Source organism: Pantherophis guttatus, chromosome 2 (genome assembly GCF_059756535.1).
Source record: "Pantherophis guttatus breed Tessera chromosome 2, ASM5975653v1, whole genome shotgun sequence".
Classification (NCBI taxonomy): domain Eukaryota; kingdom Metazoa; phylum Chordata; class Lepidosauria; order Squamata; family Colubridae; genus Pantherophis; species Pantherophis guttatus.
This window is the reverse complement of record NC_142064.1, coordinates 205,209,155-205,226,750: the sequence shown is the minus strand read 5'-3', so window position 1 is coordinate 205,226,750 and position 17,596 is coordinate 205,209,155. Positions and strand designations below refer to the sequence as shown.

Genomic DNA, 17,596 nt, shown 5'->3' with positions numbered 1-17,596 from the left:
TGTGATGTAAAAGTAGCTTTTCTTTAAGGTAGATTTTAATGCTCTGCCAGGCCTTAATGAGACAATGCACACAGATAAGAGTAAAGTTAAACTTTACTTTACAGTAATTATGTTCTTTTATATACAAAGAATTACAGTACATATTTTGGGAATGCCTGGGTAGGGCAACCTTCCCCCCTCCCCCAATATAAATTTCACATACAGTCAACTAGGTATGGGAAGCAAAATGAAATTAATAACCCAAAGACACTTCCTCTTCTTCCAATGTAGCTATTCCAAAAACTCCTGACAGCCAGATCTCTGTAGAATTGGGCAGCTCTGCGTAGCCATATTGGGTTGATTTTTTTCATTAATACAGGTATATGTTTTGTTGACCCCTTTTCATCATCCATGCAGATAAAATTAAGCACTGGAGGGTTATGGCAGCATATACTGTTTACTCCTGCAAACAGCTCTGCTTAGCCATAATTCCCATTGATGCGCTCTCCACAATCAGTAACCAACATGCCTGAGAATGAAACAATGCATATTGCTTGGAGAAACAGTCCCCCACCCCCTCTCTTACGTTAGCTTTGCTAAGTGCCAATTACCTTATCTCACCCATTTTTATTTTGGTTTCATAAAGATAACGTATGATTTTTAAAAAAAGTTTAACATCACTTTTATAAATAACCAAAAGTATGAACAATACTGCAGCTGTTTTAAGAACTGCAATCCCCAAACTTCTGTCATAAATTTGTTAGTCTCTAAAATGCTGCAAGGAATTTGCTTTTGCTGCAAAAGATAAACACAAGATCCTCTTCCACCATCCGCCCCGCCCCCCCGAATCAATATTACTTTTGTTTTGAGCCCTCAAATGTAAGTAAACCTCTCCAAATACTTTTGACCACATACTAGGATAGGCTCTTAAGCTTTTACGAAAGTATCTCTCTTCAGATGATGACAGACCTAGACCTAGCAAATGTAAAATCGTCACACCATAAAGTATAGTAAAAAATGATCACTGGGATATCCTGCTGCCTCAAGGGTTTTTCAACTTTACAACCAAAAGAGCATGCTCTCTGTAATCTGGTTTAATTGGTGATGAGCAGAATGGACAGCTTTAGGGATTTATCTAGTCAAGAGTGCAGGATGAATTTGAGCTGCACTTTACAACTTTTCAAGATGTTGCTTTGCAGAAGCACAAAGCATACAACGACCTGGAGACCAAAAGGACTAGCGCGACCTGAAGTCCACAAGAACTAGCGCATTCAAGTGGCTGTCACATATAAATTGACAAGATATACCATCTTGAATATGCTAACAATTGCAAATCTAGAAAAGGAGACAGAAATGTGTCCATTATTTAGTGTAACTTTCTGTCAATATTTGAATACACTAATATATCTTGATCTTGGATGTGAATGTTCTCTCAATTCCTGTACTGCAATGTTTTTAAATGGTCAATCCTGGTCGTATCTAATTTTGACAGCTTTGTACATTCCAAGGAATTCAAGCACACTGTAAAATCTCATATATTAACACAAGGGGAATACTTTTTATGTAGCTCATTAGTAATTATGTGTATTTGGAGGAAAGACTTTTTAAAAAATTGAATATAAGCATATGAATGCTGCAGAATATTACATATAATTCTAAATTCCCATTTTTAATTAAAAATATGCCCACATTTTGAAACTATACATCCTAAATTAAAGGACTTGCAGTCAATTTGACATCTTCAGGAAAATGCAGAAAACTGGTACAGAGAAGCATGAAATATGGAATGGTTAGCAGCACATTACTGAACCGTACTGGCCAGAATTCTCCATATACTTCAATATTATCATGATCATGTATATCTATTGTTTCAACAAGCCCCATTCAAACCTCTGGGTAATAAACTTATGTTTAACTTGTAACTATTACAAGACTGACCAAGGAGTGCCCTCAATTTAGTTTTACACTGTACACTTTCCACAAGTAGCCTATATATTAAAAAATAAACCTTTTAACAGCTTCATGAGTTTTTGAACAGATCTAGGCACCTGCAGGCTTTAAGGTTCACTTCTCCCTTCTCAAAAGCTTAGATAAAATGTTTGGAAAAAGGAGAGGCACAAATTGTATACTTTACAGTTCTATACAGTCACTTGAACTGTATAATGCACACTGCATGTATGTATGTATGTATGTATGTATGTATGTATGTATGTATGTATGTTTTTACATTAAATTCTAGCCCAGATTGTTCTCAATTCCCCAATCTTTTTAATTTTTGGAATGTGCCTTCTTGGCCCATTTTTCAAAGGCAAAATATGATCTCAGACCCCCATCTACCAAAATTGCATGGCCCTAGACCAGACTCTTAATTATAGACCATCTTTTTCTGTCTAAAATAAACATGATAGCAAAGTAAAATATTTGCACATAAGCGCATCACTTTGCCCATTACTCAACAGCAGAGAAAATACGCCCAAATAACTTTATTCAAGACTAATTCTTGAATAAATTCAAGACTATTTTAGCCCCTGGGAATTCAACTCTTATCAACTATGTTCTCCAACCCTTATTTGCTCTTTTCTTTTGGACTGATGGCATTCTCTATTTGACCAGTTCCTTCTAATGTAGAATTTCCTGCCTCACGTGATCATCTGGTTATAGAGACCGTAACTTCTTACCTTATGCTAACCAAGACCCTAGGTGGTGATTCCTCCTTATGCCTCATATTTTCCTGAGGTTACATCTTGTAGTTTCTTTACTTAGCTTAATGAACTGGACATTAACCTCTGGACTTGGAGAGGTCTGTTGTGTTTGATAAAATATTCAAGTTGCTCCAGCTATACTTTTGCAGCGTTTTCTATTTCATTGCTTAGTTCAATTAACAGCTTTGTACTTTAAACAAGTTTAGTTTCAGGAGACTGAAAAGAGGAAAGGTGTAATATTAAATAAATCACTGGGCAATTGTTTTGAAATACCACTTGAAAAGTTTAAATTGGGTCAATCATGAGTTCCTAGCCAAAAATTCAGAATGTGCTGCTACATAAATCCCAGTTCTTACAGTCACCTACATGATCCCTAGGAATCTGAACAAAAGAACTCAAAAAAAAAAGTTCTGAGTTTTAAAGATTTAAAATAGCCTCCACCAAAAATATTCACAGTTTATTTTTTTTTTCATGAAACAAATACCTAGTTAAAACACATGACATTGCAAGAACCAAGTTGGATAAAGCAGTGCAGATATCTCTCTTCTTACAAGTACAGCTGTGAAGGGAGGGCAGGGGCTGGCACAAAGGAAGCCCTAAACACATAATCTACATGATAAAGTCCAGTTCACGGGAAGGCCTAGAGACGTAAAATTTAGAGCCTCATTTTGTTTCCGCATGAGTAATGTTTAATATGCTGAGCCTCGTGATTGGCTTGACTTGCTTGATTGTTCAAAAAGGTGGGTCTTTTCATTTTAAAAAGTTTTGGTAAAATGCCCTTGGTTTCTTGTATCTGTCTCATTCAGAAGAACTGTCCTGTTTCCTTTTGTGCAGGAGTCACGCAGAAACAAAAGGTGTTTGCATTTCGCCATTTTCAGCAATTAGCAGCGCTCGGCCTGCAGGTGTTCAAGGAAAACCAACTTTAAGCACTAAGGTTCCATTTAGTCATAATGCTTTTTACAAAGTCATTAGCTGTACTTGGAGAGAATGAAATGAATCAGAGAAGATGAGATGCACAACCAGGTAGGGAATATTTCGCAGTGCCGAGTTGCTATTGTCATTGTGGAAAGCCAACATTGAAAAAAGTAATGGATCTGAATTTGAACTGCCACTGCAACATTGATGATTGCCTACAGGCCCTGAATACCCCAGAGTTATCTATTCCAAGATGAGAGGCTCTAGATTGGGACAGAGTTAGAATTTCTGCTCTGTGCCAAAATGTGAACATCTAAAGAGGACCAAATGGGAGCTATTCAAAAAGTTTTTGCTTCAAACTGGAGCTTAACCGTCTGTGAGAGTCAGATGCCCAGGCAAATAGAATAGGGTGGCAATATAAAAATGGTAAAATAGTTTGCCAATTTTGTAGTATGAAATGGAAGCCATATTATATATGTGAAGGCCCTGCAGAGTGAATAATATCGCCATATACAGGGTGAAATAATAATTTATTTGATTCCCCAGCTACAGTTTAAAGAAACCACCATCAGTACCATCGCAAGCTATATTTCTGTGGTGCAGATAATATATCTGCCTCTTTATGTAATAAATGCTTCTCCTTAATGGAAAGACAGTATTACCAACCTAGCCACCAGTTGGGACTAAAATGTTGCATTAACCGGAAAATAAAGAAAAAAAAACAGGAACCTCAGGCAAGTGCTAGAGCTCTTCATGTTCCAGTGTGAGAACTATAACCTTAGCTATCTCTCTCTTTAAACAACAGGACACCTTAGGGCTGCCCCACTAAATTCAAGTCAATTTTCTGTAGGTGGGGTGTGGGAGTGTTGCAGGAGACAATATGAAAGGCTTGCTAAGCTAGATACTAATCAGAATACAGGTAGTAATATTCACTTTTCATTTTGAACATTTATTCTCATATAGGTCAACTGTTTAGTTTTCTGAATTAGCTTATAATTTAGAAATACACCCATACATAATGCAAACATTATTTTTAAGCAGATTTGCCATGGAAAAGAGGAAAATTAGTTTTATTTGTCCACACTATCAGTTTGACTACAAGATGACTTTGGTGAACAAACTGTAAAAACAAAACAAAATCCAACACAGCAATGCTGTACTGAAAAGCTAGACAAATAATGTACTTATTTTTCTAAACTGCTCGTGTCTGTAGTGGTCAAAATTCTGTTAAAAAGGGAGCTCTAGTGCCATTGCACTAAAGGTCAAAGTCCCAAAGAATCTACCAGATAGTATTTCTGAATACTCCCGCTATAAGACCTAGGTTCATTGAGGCACGAGTTCTTCTGTTTTGCAGAACTGAGGTCCTCAACTAACTTCAAGTATTTTTTTTTTTAAAAGCACCTGCATTTGAAAAGCTCCACCCTGACAGCAGTTAGACTGCAAGGAATGAAAATTAAGGACTAAAAACCTGCTGCATTTCCTTGTGTGCCCTCAATATCTGGGTTCATTAGTTAAACATTTTGGAAATACGAGGGGCCAGTGTGGAAGTTTGTTATGATAACAAACTATTTCTTTGGAACTACATGGGAATAATCTAGGAATCCAAGTCTGTTCCTAGATTCAGACTCACAAAATTAGTAAACTGATTAATGGAATTAAATATTTTATCCCAAGTGGATTCCTTTATTTCAGCATTATTGTCTGCAAAATGAAGGTAAAGACCACCTACATTCTTGCTCCTTGGTTGGGCATCATAGAGATTTAGTTAAAATATGTCTGTATAGCTTGAGCAGGATGTTGCTGGAGGTTAAAGAAACTGGGGAAGTGAATTAAAAAGAAAACAACAAACAAAAACAATCCTTTCCCATACAATTAAAAAACCAATCAAAACAAATAGGTGACCCGTCTGGCCTCAAACTGGCTTCATTTAGATTTAGACTCAGGAGATTCGTGGCCAGGGGAGTCCTGGTCCAGTCCTAGCACCGCATTTTGCTCAGACAAAGGCAAGATGCCCTGCCCCACAGGTGTTTGTATTTTCCCAGAGAGCCAAGAGATCTGCTCCAATGTCTGAATGTTTCTGGTCAGCCATGAGGTTTGCCCAGAAGGTAGTAGAGCTTCCCTTCCAGGCCAAGGGGGTTGTTCAAATGCAGACAATCTCTCTGTTGACCAAAATGTCTGCTCCGTGGAGGGTGCAGATATTGCTTCTTGGCCTGGACAGAGACTGTGCTCAGGAGACTGTAGTTTCTCAGCTGTCCAAAAAGATGGCTCCATGGATGGCAGCCCTTTTGCACTAAGCCAAGAGGTCTTTTCGTGCATTTGCAAGTTCTCTAGCGGACAGGAGGTTTGCCCTGGGAATGGTGGACATTTCCCCGTTGGCCGACAAGACTGCTCGCCAGATACAGATGTCCGTTCTTTCGGCTGAGGGTTCTGCTCCACAGTCACAAAGCCTCTTTCTTTGGGTTGAGCATTCTGGTCGACTGGCCGCAGTGCTTTCTCTGAAAGCAAAGGCCTGGGGTTTAGTGGGGCAGGAAGCCTGTCTGAGAGCTGAGGCCTCAGGCCCGCGGCGGTAGAAGGCTTGTCAGATGGTACAGGCCGAGTGTCCACAGGGGTAGGCAGCCTGCTGGGCGTCTGAGGCGGTGAGCCGGTCGGAGCGACTAGCTTCTCTGACGGCTTAGACCTCAGAGCTACCGGGGTGACAGGTCTGACTGGCGGCTGCGGCTTCAGGCTCAGTGAAGGAGCTGCCTTCCCTGAAGGCTGAGGCAGCGGCCCCACAGAAATGGCTCTGCCCTGCGGCTCAGGCCTCAGAGAGTCAGGTTCTGCAGCTCTGTCCACTACCTGCCCATGGGGCGGTGGGGTGGTGGGGCACTTATCTAGCAATAGGGGCTGGGAAGCACCCATCAGTGATGGGTCTGAATTCCTGGGCGCCTCTAGGGCCGAGCAGTTGGCTGCTGTCTCAGATCCAGGTGGTTTTTCCTCAGTGGCGACAGAGGACTGTTCCTCCCAAACTATGGCGGGGGACAGCTTCTCAGGGGGTTGCCCCTTTCGGGCCCCAGGGGAAGCTAGCTTTTCTGAGGCCCGCAGCCTGAGGGCCACCGTGGGTGCTGACTTCTCTGAGGGGTGTAGCCTAAGAGCCACTGCCGAAAGTGGCTTGTCTGATGACTGCAATCTAAGGGCCAGGGCAGAGGATAGTTTGTCTGATGGCTTGAACCTCAAGGCCAGGGTGGAGGGCAATTTGTCAGAGGGCTTTAAACTCAGGGCTAGGGTGGAGGGCAGTTTGTCTGCTGGTTGAAGCCGCAGTGCCATTGTAGAGGGTGGTTTATCTGAGGGCTGTAGCTTCAGGGCCACCGAGGAAGGCGGCTTGTCTGAGGACTGTAGTCTCAGAGCCAATGAAGAGGAAGGTGGTTTATCTGAGGATTGCAGCCTCAGAGACACAGTCAGAGGAAGACTCTCTGAGGACTGAGATTTCGGGCCTGTAGCTGCAGGCTGCTGGTCTGATGGCTGAGTGTTTTGGCAGCCAGCTGCTGATTCTGTGGAAGGCGCATACTCACGAATCTCTCCTGGCTCTAGAGGATTAGGTCCACAAGGATCGTGTTCTGTGCATGACAGGCGTCCATCCAGTTTGGAGATGAACAGCATGCCTTCCCGATGCTGTTTGCAGAATGATCGGGGACACATCTCACAGAAGGAGGCTGCATCTTTGTTACACACATCACACTGATGCCAAGGACATTCCCATTTTCCTGCAATACGGGAAAAAGCATGACTGAAATGACTGATGGCAGTTTCTAGGAAACCCTGACTGGTGAAAGCTGTTCAGGGAAAATTGCTAAATTCAGCTCCAGATTCCCAGACATCCAGATGCTGGTATTAAATTGCTCAGAGGATATAACCCACAAAGGCCAATTCATTACATACAATGGTTTCATTCCACTGTTATGTAACTATTATTGTGTTTCAATTTTGCCCTAGCTCCAACTGCAGGCACCTCCATCTATAGAACAAGAAAGGATATCTACGATCAGAAACAAACAGGGCCTTAGCGTTACCTGGAATTTTAGGCTTTATGATGAGCTTTTTAATTAAGGTGATATTAGCATTTTAACATGACAACCATGCCTCTTTTTGAAGTTTAGGAAATCTTGTTTTTCCTTTAGCCAAAGCCATTTCCCTCGATGTGCAAAACTAGCCTATTCAGAGATTTAACAATAGGATTGTATTCTGAAATCCTTGAGTGCTGCAAGTGCTAAAGAAACAAACCCAGACAGGAAAGGAGAAGATGCCACATATTGTAAGAGTGTTTATCTTTCCCTGTATCTAATCAATGTCTTTTATTGTTTGATTTGTTGCTTTCTGTCATCTTATAAATATCAAATGTATTGTTTGTTTCTGTCCCCTGTATCAAGACTCCCCCCCCCTTAATAAAATGTCTTTGCTTTACCCGAAGTATTTGTGCTTAGTACTGCAAAGAGGGGCGCACTGGAGGAAAAAAACACTTTGCAAAGGTATATTGTTTCTCTTTCAGATTCAGGGACGAGGGTCTTTCCAGACCCATGCCATTAGAGAGCTGGAGTTTCAAGGGAACATTAGCACACAAACAGTCCTTGCATTGCAATGGAACACATGTGCTTTTTCACTAAAACAGTTTATACCCTATAGGATTAGGGATGGGCTAACGGGAATTTAACTAAGACAGAATTTAACGAGATATAAAAATTTCCAATTCTCCCACTTCAAAAAAAAAAAAAGTTAGAGATGGTATAGCTTCTTGTGGGTTTCAACTAATTGCTGTTTAAGATCTGATAAGCGTATGTCTGGTTCCCCTGGGCTCCTTTCCTCAATTCTTTTGATCTGACTTTGTTCCTAGTTCACTCTAATGATAAATGCTGCTTCAGGTAACCATTAAATTACTTAATTCAAACTCTAGGAACCATTTATAAGAGAATCAAATTAGATAGACAGAAGTTGTAACTGAATCATTTAACAGCTGGTATTTAAAAGCTTGTTAAAGTGGAATACTTTAATGAGAAAAAAGGTATAGGGGAGATAACTGACTCCCAATTCATCCAAAATAATTTTTTTTCTATTAGTACTGCACTTAATGTATGAAGGAAAGAATTTCATTTTCAAACTTTGTCCTAGTTTTTGATTCATTAACACAAGATGTTTCTGTGAGAAGAAAAAAACAGAACACCTTAAAAGAAAATTATGTTTATAGGTTTATTTTAAAGAACAGAACTTTAGCCAATATGTAGCAATATGTTCTTTTGTCTTCCCTACATGCGTATGAGCTACTGTTTTCATCCTGGAAATACTTTCTGCAGTAACAAAATAGGAGAATACACGACTGACCTGCAGGTCGCCTAGTCAGATTGAGGCAGTCAGCATGGTAGACTTTGGGGCAGCCTGGTCTCTTACAGGAAACCAACTGCCCACCATCTCCACAACTGAAACATTCATCTTCCCGCTCTTTTGTGACTTCTGTCTGTGACTTGCGCTTCCCATGCCGCCTCTTACATTTCTTAGATTTCTCTTCTGTAGCAGGTGGCTGATTCTGAAGACAGAAAAAAAAATTCCAGTGAGCAATTCTTCAGGATGGAAAAAAAATCCTTGTTCTCGTATAACTAGTTTTTTTTTAACTTGTTTAAATAAGGTACATAATGAAATGTATAATCCTAGTTGGTCCATTACTAGGTGAACAACTACAAGGAAAACAAGAATTGTTCTTCTTCTTCTTCTTTTTACTTTGTATTCTCAGCTGTTTAAATAATGCAGAATAGACAACAGGAATGCTACTTTTATTAACTGGAGCAAATTGCACAAATAATAGAGGACCACAGCAGTATAAACAATTCCTGTGTATCCAGTATATGTGAGGTTAATACAGCTGCATCTAATGAAAAATATCCAAAGATACACTGTTATACCTTTGGTCGTACTCCAAGGAAGCCACTGCAGTTTGGTGCTCCACACTTGCAAACTGTTTTCCCATTCCCCAAACATTCCAGGTTGTAGTTAAAAGTCAGCTCAGTCCCTGGTAATGAAAGAAATCAGTAAGACCTACCTGGATGATAACATACAGGTTTTAGAGCATGAGATTCGGTATCTAATAAAGGAATGAAAGATCAAAAGTCAACCAAACAAGAACGTTTGTACAACTTTAAGTTGTACGTCAGTTGCGGCCTCTCCTGAATTAGGAGTCTCTGCGCTCAGTCATTCCAGCCCCCGTCATCTCAAGTTGGACTACTGCAACACACTCTACATTGGGTTACCCTTGAAGTGCATTTGGAAGCTATAGTGGTACAGAGTGCAGTGGCATAGCAATTCTTGGGACTCCAAGGGTGGCCCATGTAACACCACTGCTCCGCAAGCTGCACTAGCTGCCAGCTTCTAGGTGCAATTTGAGGTGTTGGTAATCACTTTTAAAGCATGGGTCCAGGTTACTTGAGGGATGATCTCATCCCACTGGGATTGGCCCACTCATGCTGGGGATGACCATGGGGATGAATATATAGCATTTTATTCATGTAGTTTTATAATATTGTAAGCCATCCAGAGTTACTCTGTGGCAGGATAGGTGGCCAATAAATTTAATAAATAAATAAATAAAACCAGAAGAAAAATTAAAAGTGCTGAGGTAAATCTATTTCTATTGTGTTAGGCAGTATCTACTAGCCTATATCTCAGTACTGTTTCTGAAGTATAGCTGTAACATGTTTTTTCTAACAGAATGACTGCAACACAGAGCAGTATCCATGGGTTAGTAATGCAATTATTAGAGATTAGTAATTAGGCTCTTTGCAGAACCTAATCCCAGTAAATAAAACATTGGCGTTTCTTCACTGTTCCTTTTATACCATTTCTCCCCCACCTTTCAAAACTCTTTCAGCAGCTACCGTGTTGCCCCGAAAATAAGACCCTGTCTTATATTTTTTGAACCCCGAAATAAGTGCTTGGCCTTATTTTCAAGGAGGTACATGGAGCAAGATAGGGCTCCTCTTGCCATCTTACCTGATTTTCACCTCTGCGTTTAAATATTTTCAGAGAGGGCTTATTTTTGGGGGGAGGCTTATTTTAGCACATGCACTCAAAAGCCCGATTGGGCTTATTATAAGGGGATGTCTTATTTTTGGGGAAACAGGGTACAAGACTTCTATAGGCTCCTAGAGAAGTGCAGTCTTACTAATGCTGACAAAACAGGCAGGATTTCTTCCAGTGGTGGGATCCTACTGGTTTAACAACCAGTTCGCTGAGCGCGTGCACACGCCAGACAGTTTGCATAGTTTTGAGAAAAGTCACCTTCTGAATTGCAGCCGGCAAGGAAAAGAGCTGAGGCGAGGCAATCCACTCTGCTGCCCCAATCAGCTGGGCTTCGGAAACGGAAATATAGGTGAGTATAATGCAGGGGCAGGCGGGTGGGCCCACTTCAAAGTCGGAGCGAACCGGTTCGCTCATGGCTGAAAGTCAGAGCTAACAGTTCGCCCGAACCAGTGCAAACGGGTAGAATCCCACCACTGATTTCTTCAACCAAATGAAAGAAACACTGGTATCAAAAACTATGCAGGAAAGTAGCAGAGAAGGGGGGAAAGAAGACATGAGGTTAAAAAAAATAAACCTTCATTGTGGGGTATTTAGAGAAAAGAAATGAAGAACCATGCATCTACAGCAAACAGTCCTCTGCCATCTTTCAGGAAATAAATGAGCAGAGAAAATGTAGAGGAAAAAGACAAATTGCAGATGGAGTCAGGATGAGTCAGTTCTGGCTAGCAGAAGGTCCACGTACTCAGGGAACAAACTATCCACCCAAACAACTTATCTCCTAAACACCAATATATTTGTCATGGGTTTTATAATCATCACCAGACAGCAAAGGCTAAGCATTTAAGACACCCCAAATGTTTCTAAAGAGAGCTTTTATGAGATATACTGACCTGCCTTAATATTTACAAGGGCAAACAGCCCAACACGAGTATCTCCATTCACTGACCACTTCTGTGTCTCACAATTTGGCTGGCAACAATGGTTCATGAATCGAGCATAATTGCCCTTTGGTCCAGCATCAATTATTCGATCCTAAAATCACCAAATGGAATAACATCTTTTAAAAACATAGCTTTAATCTTTTTTAGCTGAGACTAGCTTATATGTAGAGCACTTTAAAAAATACAAAGGTGAGCAAACTGAACAGTTCAGAAAGCACAGTGTGCACAAACTTATCAAAGGAGCATTTGTTTTTTCCAAGGGTTTTTGACATTTTATTAAATACTCCAAATGTTGAAACAAAATTGTTTTTATATATCCACCTGTCACTCAATGTACAGCAAACAAAGAAGTTTTTAACTCACCTTGTCCAAGGTCAGCATGTAAAAGTTGGTGATATCATGTTCTTGAGCATAGCGGATTCTGGCCCGACATTCTTCTTCATCTATCAATTCTCCCACATACTCATTCACAAACTCACCCTGAAATTCCCAGGAATGGAAGAACAAGTAAGTGCTCTGATTACAAAACTAGGAAAACAAAAAGTTCTTCGTTAATGTCAATATTCCAAGCTACTTTTTTGAGAAAAGTCTGAGGAGGCACCAATCTGTTTCATATTCAATAATGTTCTCACTCTTACTATAAGAATAAGCCTACATGCTTTTGAAAATCCAGAACCTATGAGGCTGCTAGAGAGACCCAAGCAGCCTATATATTTGTCACACAGGTAACCAACATAAGTGAAATATAACCAACTTATTTCTATAATCAGTAAAAAAAAAAATGCTTTTGAACTTTAGAACTCTTAACAATTTGGAATTGGGCTACATTAAGATTATATATTTATATTATATTCCACTCAAAATCTAAGAAGCCTACATGGGCTTACAGATTACAGTTTCCCACTCTGCTTTTTCTCAGGGCTGCTATTAAACACTTACAAAAACCTGACTATTGAAGCATCTGTAGCAGTGGTGATATCTAAAATTTGTTACTGCCGGTTCTGTGGGCATGGCTTGGTGTGTGTGTGGGGTAATATGACTGGGTGGGCAACTTTTTTTTTTCTTTTAAAACCATTTTTTCTACAACCTCTTTGGTCGAAGAGGTTGTCAAAAAATGCTTTTAAAAGCCTCTGACGATTAGGTAACTCAGCTGGGATCGCCAGAGCCTTTTAAAAACATTTTTTGACAACCTCTTCAGCCGAAGAGGTTGTAGAAAAAATGGTTTTAAAAGCCTCTGACGATCCCAGCTGAGCCATGCGATCATCAGAGGCTTTTTTTTTTCTTTTAAAAGCATTTTTTCAGGCAAAGAAATTGTAGAAAAAATGCTTTAAAAAAAGTCTCTGATGATTGTGTAGCTCAGCTGGGCATGGGGAGGGGGGGCAGAGATTTTTGCTACCGATTCTCCGAACCTCCCGCTGCCATCACTACCAGATCGGGCAATCTGGTCCGAACTGGGAGCATTTCACCCCTAATCTGTAGTACCTGTTATACTAAAACTGGCAAATATTTTAAGGAACGTTTGTTCAATTGCTTCCTGATACAATAATTTAGGATCATGTTATTTATAGCACAGTTTAAGAATATTATGAATATTCAGTAGTAATTTGATGTAACAACATGGGTATCAGAAACAGTGAGCTGCCATAGATAATTTGTGTCTTTTAAATCAGAATTTGTATGTCAAATAATTGACACTGAAAAAAGAAATAATTGACACGGAAAGGCAATTAGTGTAAGGAATACACAGATTTGAGGGATGTAATTTAAGATTCCATTGTTGCATAATGTAACCTCTATGTAGGTAGAAAAAGTACCATGAGAAATAAAACTTCTACCATGTCTTTATGATGTATATGGAAACAAGAAAACTGGCTTTTTCTTTGTTTTTAGATATGTGGTAACTATAATGAAAATAAAAAAGCAAAAATACCTTTTTAATGTCTCTCTTAGCTTGCAAACCCCAGCCACGTGCTAAAGTACGGACGATTTCTACTTCTGGATACTGTCTCTTGGTGAAACACTGGTTTTGGCAGCGTTCTCCAGCTAGGCAAGCCGCAGGGTGACATTCGTAGAGCAGCATGCGATTAATACACTCTGAATCCAAGCCACAGGGGTTTTCATCTGTAGGCTTGCAATTGCAGCGTGGTATTTCAGACAAATCTGCTGTGAAGATCTGCACTTTGCCCACAGACCTGTTTACCTACAAGCAGAAATAGACAATTTGAAGTGAACCCCTTAGGAAGTGTACATCTTGAAAACACCACTCAGATGCACTGTCTGGCAGTACGCTGAAATTCAGTGAAAGATAAATAACTTTTGCCAGCATAAATGATGAGGAAACAATGTTGAAATAGTTACTAAATTTTTTTTACAGCTGCAGAGAGTACTTTGAGCTACTTTATTACTACCACTACCAGAAGAAATAGTACATATTTCACTTCCTTTATGTGACCATATACTGGCTGTCAGATGGGTTGGCCTTCCAATAATATATATGTAAATATTATATCTTTGCTGAACCAGAAGACTCCCTTATACTGAGTTATTGCAGGTTAGCACCAAGTTCAACTCAGTGTAGCTAACAGCTAATTTGCATATGATGGGATGGGACAAAAAGTTTGGGAATCTACTTGTGTGGTTCGTTTAACAGTGCTAGGGTACAATAGCAAAGGCTGCAAGAATTTCCTTCCTTCCTTCCTTCAAGTTATATCCAGGATTGACTTGGTTGGATATTAGGAAACATAGAAATTTAAATCCAAGCTAAGCAAGAAATATATGTACTAGTTGACAGCAATTCCTGATTAAAACTAAAGCTTAATATACAATTAAAGCTTGCAAAAGTCACATACAATCAACGTCATTAACCACTCAATTACATTTAAGGTATCATCAGATCTCTTATGTTGTGCATTCTGACCTTAATGTGTTTATATGGTGGTGGTTTCTTATCATTCTTTTTGTCTTCTTGTAGCTGACGCAGTTCTTTCTGTGCCTTTAATTCTTCAAATCTTACAGCAGCTTCCTGTAAAGCTAAGTTGAGAATTGCTTTTTTTATTATATTTGAACAGACACTTTTATATACCTTTCTGGCAATCTGGGTCATTTCTCAAGATTTTTGTATGAAGAATCATATGTGAATAAATGTGCAATAGGCCCCCAAAATAAGGAGGAGGACATAACCTAAGCTATGCAAAGCTTCAACTCAAATTCATCTTTCCAGCATCAGCAATGAGATATGTAGATCAGGGAAGTTTGGAAAATGAAGCATGCTCTGACTGAACCAAGGAGGAAGTTAGGTTAAAGTTTGCATTGTATGGTCAGTGACTAGAGACCCAAATCAATGAGAAGCCTTCAAGAGTGAGACACATATCTATAGAATATTATGGTGGCTTCACTTCAACAAAATCAAAACAAATATAATATCCTGAACTCCTGCACAAAATTGACATGTTGCATAAATAACTCACAGGCAGATTCATTAACTATGATAAAAATGCAAATATCAGATTGTCAATGTTTTAGCTTACCTTTGCTCTGAGACCACAAATAATAAAGTAAGTTGATATATCACAGTATCAGCCAAGTACTTTTTGATTTTATGATAGTTAAGCACTCTCTCAGATTGGATTGGATTAAAGTAAGTTACCCTTCTTATAAATGCCATCGACTCCCTTTGCGATCTTATCCTTGCTGCTCACATCTCCTTCCATATAAGGAAACACTCGAGCCTGGTGAGTCCAAAGGTAATCATTTGATCCGAAAAAAAGAACAGGGAATTCACCAATGACATGTTTCATCTTCTGAATGTTGATAGGAATGGTCCTAGGGTGGCAAACCTCAGCTGGCCACCACCTGATGATAAAAAACACAAGCAGTGGTGAAATCTGAACCAGTTTGCTACCAGTTTGCTGGCCGCACATGCGCGTTGCTCACCAAATGCACACGGTGTGCGTAGTGCACACCAAATGCGCGCTACGCGTTTAAAAAGCTACCAGTTCGGTCGAACCGGTAGTTAAAAAAAGCTACGATCCAATGATCAGTGGTTTAGCTTTGCTAGAAAGCAGGATATCCTGCTTTCTAGCGAAGCTAAACCCGCGGCACAGCTGATTTCCCCCCCCCCCCCGCTGTTCTACTTACCTTCCCAAGCCTCCTTTTGGTGCGTGCTGTGCGCGCGCACATGTGCAGTACGTGCCGAAAGGAGGCTTGGGATAGTAAGTAGAACAGCAGGGAGGGGTGGAGATCAGCTGTGCTGTGCGGTTTAGCTTTGCTAGAAAGCAGGATTTCCTGCTGATCATCAGATCGTCACTTTTTTTTTTTTTTTACTACCGGTTTGCCTGAACAGGTAGTTTGTATCACTACCGGTTCGCACGAATCAGAGCGAACTGGTAGCATTTCACCCCTGAACACAAGGTAAAGTAATGAAGAGATGCAACTTCTACTGCAACTTCTCTTCTCAGATACGCATCAGCTTTGCTAACTCAGTCACAATAGGACAAGACCAGATGCTTTACATCAGAGGTGTCAAAACTCGATTTCATTGAGGGCCACATCAGGGTTGTGTTTGACCTTGGGGGGCTGGGGTGGGCGTGGGTGCCTGTGGTGGCCCAAGTGCTCTGTCAGTGAAAATGGGCTCCCAAACTCTGTTTTCGCTGCAATGACCGCAGGCGGCCCTGAGTTCTGTTTTCACTGGCAGAGGGTTGCAGGAGGCCGTCGCAGCCAAAAATGGGAGCCCATTTTTGCTGGCAGAGGCACCGCGGGCCAATCCTTTGCTTTTTCCAGGACAGCCCCATGGGCCAGATGTAAGCACCCCATGGGCTGGATCCGGCCCACAGGCCTTGAGTTAGACATGTTTTACATGTTCTCCACACAATGTGAAAGCCTCAGCAGGAAAAACTGAGGATAAAACATACACGTGTGTTAAGGTAACTTAATTGTCATTTCAGGTAGTTCTCGACTTACGACCTCAATTGAGCCCAAAATTTCTGTTGTTAAGTGAGAAATTAGTTGTTAATTTTGCCCCACTTTACGACCTTTCTTGCCTCAGTTGTTAAATGAATCACTGCTGTTGATAAATTAGTAACCTGGCTGTTAAGTGAATCTGGCTTCCCCATTGACTTTGCTTGTCAGAAGCTCGCAAAAGGGGATCACATGACCCCCGGACACTGCAACCATCATAAATATGAGTCAGCTGCCAAGTGTCTGAATTTTGATCACATGACAATGGGGATGCCGCAACAGTTGTAAGTGTGAAAAATGGTCATAGGTAACTTTTTTTCAGTCCTGTTATAACTCCGAACAATCTCTAAATGAACAATCTCTAAATGAACTGTCGTAAGTTGAGGACTACCTGAACTATAAAGATGGTGGTGATTTCTTCTTCTAATGGACAGACTCAGAGTATCTGAGACAAAATCAGTAATTTAGGTGTAACATGAATTGCTTCTTTCACTTACCTGTAACGCCCCACTTTCACCCAGACCACTTCCTTATAGTGTGGCTTCTTGCCAGCCTTGCAATCATTACAATACCAGCTCCCTTCTGGCATGTCAATGCTCAGACACTCCCGATGGAAGGCAGCAGGGCACGACTCGCAGCACAAAAGGCTACCACCTATAAGGACGAAAGGTGGGTTATAACAGTCGTCAGAACCAAGTTACCATTAGTAATAGGATTTATAATTAGAGGCCTTAAAGCCAATGTAACATGCAGGTATTTAATACTACAACACTAGTTGTGCAGAGATGCCCTTGTAGAACTGGGATTGCTTTTTCGACTGGCCAGCATCTTTCATCTAATTGTATACCACAAATAGTTCACAAGATAATAAAGGAATCAGTGAGGAATCATCCCTATACTTTTCAGAAAAGATGCAGAGAAAAACTTAACAGATATATAAATGAAGCTTCTGCACAATCAAGCCCTAACTCATCTTAACTTCTTATGCTGAGGTTTAGTTTTATCAGACTTTGCACGGGGATAATATCTAGGATATTTTTGCTTTATTCTTCTGATACACCCATC

At 40.4% G+C, this 17,596-nt stretch overlaps 1 protein-coding gene across 21 annotated transcripts in view; it reads right to left on the bottom strand.

Moving 5' to 3' along the window:
- Positions 1-75: 75 nt before the first annotated feature.
- NSD1 (nuclear receptor binding SET domain protein 1) overlaps positions 76-17,596 on the bottom strand; it is a 72,396-nt gene continuing 54,875 nt past the window's right edge. For 20 of the 21 annotated variants that reach the window (XM_087887625.1, XM_087887629.1, XM_087887621.1 and 17 more), the window contains exons 15-23: positions 17,029-17,185; positions 15,222-15,427; positions 14,493-14,605; positions 13,506-13,775; positions 11,939-12,055; positions 11,525-11,666; positions 9,521-9,627; positions 8,946-9,147; positions 76-7,336 (exon numbers count right to left, since the gene is read on the bottom strand). In XM_087887625.1, coding sequence (XP_087743751.1) covers positions 5,520-7,336; positions 8,946-9,147; positions 9,521-9,627; positions 11,525-11,666; positions 11,939-12,055; positions 13,506-13,775; positions 14,493-14,605; positions 15,222-15,427; positions 17,029-17,185 — 3,131 coding nt within the window. In that variant the 3' untranslated portion in view covers positions 76-5,519. The remainder of the gene's footprint in view (positions 7,337-8,945; positions 9,148-9,520; positions 9,628-11,524; positions 11,667-11,938; positions 12,056-13,505; positions 13,776-14,492; positions 14,606-15,221; positions 15,428-17,028; positions 17,186-17,596) is intronic. The other variant, XM_034442361.3, reaches the window with a different exon arrangement.